This window comes from Hyposmocoma kahamanoa, unplaced genomic scaffold (assembly GCF_003589595.1).
Source record: "Hyposmocoma kahamanoa isolate Upper Pololo Valley unplaced genomic scaffold, ASM358959v1 91, whole genome shotgun sequence".
In the NCBI taxonomy this organism is placed as follows: Eukaryota; Metazoa; Arthropoda; class Insecta; order Lepidoptera; family Cosmopterigidae; genus Hyposmocoma; species Hyposmocoma kahamanoa.
In genome coordinates, this window is record NW_020654684.1 from 2,338,910 (window position 1) to 2,348,523 (window position 9,614).

The 9,614-nt window shown below is 39.7% G+C and overlaps 1 protein-coding gene across 1 annotated transcript in view; it reads right to left on the reverse strand.

Annotated features, from left to right (window-relative positions):
- The window catches only part of LOC113236298, a 63,463-nt gene that overhangs the window by 4,351 nt on the left and 49,498 nt on the right, over positions 1-9,614 (reverse strand). The window contains exons 3-6 of the mRNA XM_026472309.1: positions 6,750-6,894; positions 3,707-3,822; positions 2,736-2,835; positions 1-2,641 (exon numbers count right to left, since the gene is read on the reverse strand). Coding sequence (XP_026328094.1) covers positions 1-2,641; positions 2,736-2,835; positions 3,707-3,822; positions 6,750-6,894 — 3,002 coding nt within the window. The remainder of the gene's footprint in view (positions 2,642-2,735; positions 2,836-3,706; positions 3,823-6,749; positions 6,895-9,614) is intronic.

A 9,614-nucleotide genomic window follows, 5' to 3' on the forward strand; every position in this document is an offset into this window, starting at 1 on the left:
GCTTCTGTGTCCTTAATCTTAAGAGACCGACGAGCAAAAACTTTCATCAATTCCGGTTCGTCATCTTTCTTGTCACTACGTAATTCCTTGGCTAAAATAGGTTTCTTACGGTACACGACCACTTCTTCGTGTCTATCTGGGGTCTTAGGTTCATTGCTATCTGTACTTTGAATTGAACTTTTGCTACCAAAACTAGAATGAGACTTTTGATCCATAGATATGTTGTCGAAAATCTTTTCTGTACTTCCATCTGTACTCATTGAGTTTGTTCGTTGTTTTTCAGGCCGATCTTGTAGTTCCACACTTGTTGATTTACGTTTGAAGAAAGCTTTTGGTGTAGAAGGACTTTGTGGAACAACATTTTGCACAGACTGCCTTACATTAACTGGAGACCTTTTTTCTTCGGTTTGTATATTTTCAACGCTTTCAACCACTTTATTAACAGCTTCTTTCTTTATAGGTGGAACATTAAGAGGTTTCGTTTCAGTAATTTTGAAACATTCTATTTCTTGTTCCTTTTCGGCTTGTGGACTATCAAGTTTCTTTGGCGTAACATTTGCAGTCAAAACTACATTCGTTGTAGGCTTGGCGTCAACTCGGTTTAATTTAAAATTAAGGAATTCTGGTACTCCAGGCTTTGCTTCAGTTTTCTGTATTTTTTCATCGCTCTTGTTCATTTTAGGAGGTTCATTATTCTTTGCATGAGTTTGTTCCTTATTGACGTGAGTAACTGATATAAAGTTGTCTGTGTCTTGCTTTTCTTTCTGATTTACCTTTCCTCCTTGACTTAAAGAACTTTCCACGGATATAGTTTTCCTTCTATCATCTACAGGTTTTTCTGGGCTACTCTTAACACTATCTAAAGAACTAGATTTGAGTATTGAAGCAATGATAGGCTTTGGGGAGCTAATAATATCGTCAATTTTGGCCTCTATCTGGGAAATATCACTGTCTCTCTTTCGACTGTCCACGGCTATGTGGATACTGTTTGCAAATAGTTTTCTGTCTTCTATTGTCTCGGTTTTAAGACTATCCAGGTAGCTACTGTCAGTACTCGGTAGGCTGTCATAGGCTTCTACGTTGCTGTGATGTAAATTATAGTTCCTCACGGAAATGCCTTTAGAGAAATCGTGCCTGTCGCTGACATTTCTCCTATAATTTGCTTCCCAACTTTCAAGCAAAGGTTCAGATATGCCCACAATGGCTGGCAGACTAGGCATCTGACTGTCTTGAGAACTCATAGACGTAGTTTCTGAAGCATAGCGGAAACTATGCGATTTACCAATACTGCTTCTGGCTTCAGTGAATTCGTCACCCAGAGATCGTAGTTCAGAAGTTGCATAGGACTCTTCAGTTTTGCTCGAGTGGTGGAAAGTTTCACGTTTTCTGTCCATGTTATTTCTGTCACGGAACTCGGCAACGTGCTCTGAAGACCTGTTTAAATGCTTGACATTTTCATGGCTTTGGTGCCGAATCGTTTTAAGCGGATGCGTAGAGTCAGTTACAGTTATGCCTGGATTGAAGTATGGTAAATTTTTAGGCATACTACCGCTGTGAAATACGTAGTCATTGTGATTTTTTATACGCATCGCCCGTATTGGCGGCTCGTCATCTGAGATCTCTAAGGTAGGCGATAAATTCTCTTCTTGAGCCCTACAAGCTTGTTCATTACTAATGAATGCTTTTGACGAGAATGGATCCAATCTCTGCATAGACGTTGGTCGCTTGGGTTTCTCATGTACGTTGACAGAATCTCTTTTGTCGTCAATCGTTTCTTTCGAAGATGTTCGTTGCGTCCTTTCAATCTTTTCGCTGAATTCATCACGTCTGCTAAAACGATTTTTCATTTCTAAATTCAACATTTTGTCTGTTTCTTCGGCGATTTTGAGATCAGTAATGCTATATTCCATTCCGGACAGTTTTGCAGCACTGTATACATCTTTATAAGCGCTGTCTTGAACATAAGCTCCTTTACTATCTAACCGTTTGTGCATTTGATTGGCGAACGCTTTCTGTCCAGCAGATTTATGTGTCCTCTCCGCAGGTATAGGCTTATGGCCTTGTCCTTCCCCATGGTTGTAGCCACTTCTATCCGTATCAACATTTCTGTATTGCGGTGAAGGCTTTTCAGTTTTGGATTTTTTAATTTCTTGTTGTCCTTCAGCATCTGATTGGTCTTTTTTGGATTTTTTCCCACTTTTTCTCAACAACAGTCTGCTAAAAAATGATTCTTCCTTCTTCGTAGATCTAATAACTTCATTTTCTGTCTTCTTTTCTGACTTAGATTTCTTTTCAAGGCAAGATTCTTCGGCGTATTTGTTATTCACTTTGTATTTGGGCATTCTGTCTTCTGAATGATAGGTTTCTTTTACTTGTACTTTGGGAGAGTCTCTCAAAGCTTGATCTTGGGAGCTGGACTTGCTTCTCTTTATGGAAGACCGTGGGGTGTTGTTCTCGGCGATGCTGAGTTTGGTTGGGGATTGACCGACAAGTTGGCTAAGAGCGAGGCCTGGAGGCAAGGAAGAAGACTTGAGTTTGGTATCACTCGGAGTTTCTATCACTCGTTGTAGCTCCCGGTTGAATTGTTGGTGCTGTTCCTTCACGATTACATGTTTTGTAGTCGTTGATGAAGAAAATGATTCTGCAATAAGAAAAATATTGACCATTACTTAAATTAATAATATATTAATAAAGAACTAATTTTCAATAAAGCAATGGATTCAAACTGTACATACCAGTAACAACATTTGAGGTCTTATGTGTGACTTCAGGAGTAGTGCTTCGTATCATTTCTTCGTTTAGCTCAGGCGTTATCGGCAAGGCTGATGCAGTAATCTGAAAGTTGACAATACGTCTTTGATTACTCATACGATGTTACAATAAGTTCCGGAGCATGTATTACAATTATCATTTCCTAAGTTTAAAATTTACGTTAAATGTATTTTAATTGAAAAGTTATATTACAAAATTGCAGACTGCGTATCAAATAAAGATGTATAGATTAACAACATGGGTCTAGATTCCACACAAATGATTTTCAACATGTATTATTCCACAGCGTTAAAATTTACTTGATAAAAGCAACCCTTTAACGCTTTGCACACTGCATCCGAGAAAACATGATTATCGCTTGTACACCTACAGATAAAATGATCTCTGTGACATGTCGAACGGTCATTTCTCGGTTTCGGAACTGGTACGACGGCAAACGTTCTTGGAGAATTCAACACAGTGAACGAGCAAGAGCATAAAAAATTACGCTTTGAAGTCATTGACTTACTTGAAGTGTAAATTTATTTTACCTATAATTCTTTGACTTTGACCTTAACATGGCAATCGATGACAGGTGTTATTTGTCCCCGATTATAGGGAAAAGATAGTTATAACCAAATTATATTGTCTGTGATATAATAATTGTTTTGAAACAGCACTAATGTGCAAATGGTCTGATTGATAGTTACGTATTCGATTGTAGTGGATGCATAGCTATCACTAGTACGGACAAAAGGTCTCCCCCAAGGCGTATTACTGAGCCCAATTTCCAACCAAGTTTATTAAATCCTTATAATCAACACTACGTCAGAACTTTGCCATTTCGTTTTATTCTTGTTATTCTACACAGGGGTAGTTCGCGCCAATTTTTTATCATCATTCCTTTTTCCTTGCAAATTACAGTAGCAATCGTTCGCGTTCGCGGGATGCTTACAGGGTTATTCTTCTTCCGGCGTGGAGCGCCATGCGTGCGCCGCGGGCGCACAGCCATCTTGTGCTTGGCGGCTGAGTGCGACAGTGGCGCCACTCCACTCGGCGGCTCCGACGAATCTGAAATATTGCAAGTGTTCTAATTAATAGAGAAAATAAAAAGTATATTATAATTATTAATACTTAGAAAAAACTCCTTCGATCCGGGTGGATTCGAACCACCGTCTTCCAGCAAACCGTGCTAGATGCTATACCAACTAAGCCACGGAACAGCTTACGAATTTTTCAACGCGCTTATTGCAGATCTTTATTTTGGTTTTTAACGACTTTTATGCATAGCGCTATCTGTGGAAAGCTTATGTACTAAAATCATAACCTAGACGATTTTGAATTCGGTATTTCAATCTTTATGTAATTAGCTTTGTTTTAATATTCTTTTCTTTGTCATAGCTACAATAATAATCGAGAAAATAATATTTGTGATTGGCAGCGTGACCCACGATTTGATCACACCAGTTGCAACCTTCTAACACTACAAGGGGTAGAGCCAGCAGCAACCTGCAGATGGGGCGATAACAATAAGAAACTGCCTCAGTGGCCGAACGGTTACTTACGACTGCCACGCAGAGATCCCAGGTTCGATTCCCAAGCCGGTAGAAATATATGTATGGCCTACATTATTTCTCTCGTGAGTTTGGGTGTAATTTGTGGTTGTCTAGGTGTGTGTCCATGGCACCTGACAGGGTTTCCCTTGTGCACATTGAGTGTATGTGTGCGTATGTTCGTTAAAAAAAATACACTGCTGCAACCAGTGATTACAACTAACAAATTATAGCTAAATTCTCGAACACTCTAGCGTGCACACATGCTACTACGCAAGTACCGATGTTAACTTCACTAAATGGTTATCACTAATTACACTTAGAATAATAACGCATAGAATGATAGTTTCATATCAAACGAACTGTCACAAGTGAGGCAAAAATCAAATTCGTGTAGGCTAGTTTAATAGGTTAATTTTCGGTTTTAATGAATATTTATATAAAAATACAAGTTGAAACGCGTTACTTCCTTGTGGAATGTGATGTTAGTATCTATTTTATGTTTGTCTGGCGCATTTTTACACTCATTTACACACATTTCGTCATTTTTAGCTAAAATTCTTGATCTGTTCGCGGTGCAAGTTGACCTTGAGCACTAAAGGCCCGCCCGCTCGTGTAGGCCCATTGGGCGCGCTTCAATTTGCCTCACTTAGCGTGTGCGGACTAGGTTTAATTACAGATTTCTTACCACGATATGACTTCTTTTTTCCTGATATTTCGGAGCTTGCGTCAACGCGCCATGGGAAGAAGGCCGACTGAGCGCGCCCGTGTTTGGCTGTTTTTGGATCCGTCGTGTGTCCGCCGCCACCACAGTCGACCACGAGCGTGCTCCGTTGGCTCTCTTCCAACGGCGCGTGACGCGAGCTTGCGCTTTTGAATTTACCACACACGGCGAATCCAGAAACAGGCGCCCGAGCACGCCCGTGGAAAAACGGACCACGGGAAGCCGCCTTTACACGCCCCATGTTCACGGGTTGACTCGTGTCAACCCGCCCCGTGGTCACGAGTCAACCCGTGACCATGGACCGTGTAACCGTTCCGAAATATCGTAGAAACAAAAAAAAATGTGATAATCGCCTCGAAAGTCTTGCAAAGAACCGTGTCGTATTAACCTTTTCGTAAGAGCTTTATTTAAATGTTAAACTTTGCTGGAATACCACACACAAGTCCCAGGTTCGATTTCCGGGCCAGATTCATTTCTCTCGTGAGTTTGGGTGTGATTTGTGGTTGTCTATATGTGGCACCCGCGACACAGGGTTTCCTTAGCGCGGGGCTATGCGTGTGTGCATTATTATTACACTTGAAAATGATGAGTAACAAACACAGTTTAGTCAATATGACGTGCTTAAACTTCACCGCTCATCATCGTAAGGCATATTCCCCTGAGAAGAATAAGCAAGAAACTGTAGGGGCAGCTCTTTGTAAATATGCATTAATCATTTCCTATATTTATTTCAAACATTTCAGATCGAGAAACTCCAAGATCTGAACGGGCTACTAACACGGATTTTTATCATCCAAGTATGCAGAAGCTGTATAATAACCGAAAGTTTGTATTTCACTATAGTTTTAAACCTCGTAAATGGCAAATTTTAACCGGAATCTTATTATAAAAGCGTATTGCATTACAGCTTAAATGAATTTGTGACTTTATTTAGACGACTGTCAAAAACAGCTGGTTTTGACTAGCTTTTTTTTTTAACTAGAAATTCGATACATCATTCTTCTATATAATAAAATCCCTCAAACGCCCGCTCACACGATGCGCTCCTCCTACCACAAAATGGCGGCTAGTTTGGTTACGCAAATTAGAAAAGGATTAAGTTTAAATACAAGTTTTTATAAATAAAAATTATTATTCTGCATTGCTAAATAAATACCCTCCGTACTACCAACAAAAACATCTCAAATAAAATGCAGTAATACACCGCAAATCCTGCACTTAAAAAGCACTAATGAAATTTTTGGTGTACTTGGATAAATATGATAATATTCCATTTGAGTGGTTCTAACGTTTACCATGAAATTACTCCTTAAAGTGTAGTTTATAAACATTTATATTCAGGGTAAACTTAAAAAACGCTACTTACGGTATGTTTTCAATAAATAAACACCGAAATCACCAGCCCAAACAATAACGCACACGATTGTCGTGACGTATTTTTGAAGTTCTTTATTTTTTTTAAACCCAGACAGAGGTATTAAAACCTTTATGGTTTGCTATAGTAGTTACCGAAATAGCAATTAGTATTAGTTCTTTTACCTGTTATAACTTCGATATCCGATAAATCGGTATAAAATCATCACCAGCACCTCTAGGTGTGGTATGCGTCTACGGCTGCATGTATCGCGTGAGCAGATAGGATGAGATTAGTGGTCTAAAGTTCGTATACGAACCACAGATCGCAAGTGCACGAGAGTAAGCACGTATAAAAAAATGCTTACTGTAAAAATCAGAGAGGTCACTCCTATTGGAATGGTCATGCGAGTGGAGGTGTCCGCTGCTGCTGTCTTCGTCCATCTCCGAGGAGCCCACACTGAGCAGGGAGCCATCGCTGCACGACGAGTGAGATATCCCCGTGTGGTGCCTCTGCAAATAAACAAACATATAATGTTAAGTAAATACTTTAATATAACATAGTAACTCCAAAATTGTAACAGTATAATGATTCTTGTGAAAGAGTTCGCCCAGGGAAGTACTGTACCAATTTCTACCGCCAAGCTGTAAAGTGAGCAAGTGACTTGCCACCTTTATACCAGAATGACCTTCAATGCCTCTACCACGAGTTTACTGTGACCGTCGTCTATTAGCTAGCGAGAATTACTTTAAAATTTTGTATGACAAATTATACAGCGCCCCTAGTGACCACAAGAAGAAACAACATTTTGTATACAAATGTTTTACACGGTTGCTAGCGAGTACTGTAGTGGAGAAATGAGCAACCGCTGTCAGTGGGAAATGGTGGTCCCTCGTGTACCTATAAAACAAAACGGGAGCTGGGAGCGGGATTCCCGCAATGGCTTGGCACTTAAGCGTGAAACACACTGACAGCGGGTGCAGGTCGGGCACGTGACGCGTCGGGTACACGGCGGGTATAATTCCGTGCAAGAACGGGCGCGGGACCCGACCTGCGCCGGATCCGCGCCCTCGCGTGGTGTGTTGTCGTCCATATAAACACACGGAACTCCCCTCTTCCCCTAATCTCATGGTAAAGGTACAGATTATTGGTAGGTGTGTCGTTTACCATGAGTCGCACGACTTATTCATCCTGTTACTTGATACCATAAAAAAGCAATAGGGATGTGGCTATAACTTGCTTAAGCTTTTGTGGTCTGCACGTGAAATATAATATATTAAGATCCATAGTAATTACGACGTACATTTTTTAATCGAGTTTGAAAGGCGAACATTCTTTACTAACCATCATTGTCATAATATTATGATTATTAGTGACCTAATATATGAGGCCATGAGAACCATAGTGGCCTAATTCAATGGACAAGCCATAGTGGCCTATCTTACTTAGGCCAGTATGGCACCTCAAATTTAGATCACAGACTAAAAACCATAACAATGATTATGCTGCCATCTAGTGAAAATTCGTTGTATCACTTTTAGGCCTTTCTGATTCTGTCAAAATGATCAATTTGAACTGGAAAAAATCATAAACTCAATATTGTAAAAAAATTAGTTGGCCACTATGGTTCTCATGGCCTCATATATGAGTACAGCTAAAAATACGTTCCCCTTAAAAAAATAGGATCGCTCTCTTGTTACGTCATACGTCATATTTTCCATACTTCAATTCCGGTTTCTATTTTCACTCCTTCAGTTCATGTGGTCAGATTTTGGAACATACTCCCTATTTATTGTTCGTGAAATAAATTTCAAAATGAGACATTACTTTTGACGGCCTCCGTAGTCGAGTGGCTTGCATACCTGTTTTCATGGTATCGCCATCTCTGACGTACCGGGTTCGATCCCCGGCCGGGTCAGTGTAGAAACTAACTTTTCTATATTGTTTCGGGTCTAGGTGTTTGTGGTACCGTCGTTGTTTCCGATTTCCACAACACAAGTGCGTTAGCTATTTACTTAATATAATACAGTCAATTATTTATCCACTAATCCGTTCATATCTTAAGTATTATATTGTGAAAAACGTGCATATGTAAGTATATAATGATTTAATGTTATTTTTATTTTGTTGTGCCCGTTCTTTTATTTATTATCTCCTTTATTTAGTTCTGCAGGAAGAAATTTGTTTTATGAATAAGCATAACCTTTTGTCTGTGTTTTCCTTTTATTAAATGTGATTTCGGGTGCAATAAACTATTTCTTTTTTAAGTTTTTAAGTTCAATGTCGCGGTGTTTGACCACAATGATATGCAATGTGAAATTACTTCACTAAACTAGTGGAGTAATTTAAAAAAAAAAACCTTGAATCCGGCTGGATTCGGTCTTATTTGGCATAGCCTCTGACACGGTTTGCTGGAAGTCGCTGGTTCGAATCCGGATCGAGGGAACTTTTATTTTCGAACTTAGATTTTCAATTAAATTAAATAACTTAATAAAAACCTAAGCTTAACAAATAGACGACATATAAAGCTCTATAAGCAGCAGTCAGCATTGGCAGATTTGATTACGTTTGACTACCGGATATTAACGGATGTAGGTACATTTTTTTAACGTAACACCTCTATTTGCTGCAGCGCGCTCGACCGTTGCACATTGCAACGTATTGCGTTGCAATTGATGCGCGCGCGTATTCATTATTTTAAGTTTTTTAACTTAATTAAGCTTAATTATTACGTGGTTTGTACAAAGCGTAATTATTTAATTGTTACGTATTTCGCAAACTCATAGATATGATGTCAAATAACAAGTAAGAACACATAAAAGCTTTACTAGCCTATAGAGCTCCTTGCAAAAGAGTTCGTTCAAAGAACTACAGCACCTGTTTCCCACTGCGTTCCGGTGCTGGTGGAATTACAGGCACATGGGACTTTTCAACTCATGTCTCAGGTTGACGGGCGCAGTGGCTCTCAGGTTTTTAACAGCAGTAGAGCTCTTTGTGACCTTACATATTTCTGCCACTAAACAGTAATGTTAGCATTGCTGTGTTCCGTTCTTGAAAGGTAAGGGTGCTGGTGAAATTACAGGCACACGGGACTTGTCAACTTATGTCTCAGAGTGACGGGCGCAGTGGCAGTGTTCTGAGTAGAACTGCCACTGCTATGGACAGGTTTGTCTCTCACCACCATTGACTTACAATTATATGGACGTCGGGTCCGCGCTAAAAAGTGTCCGAA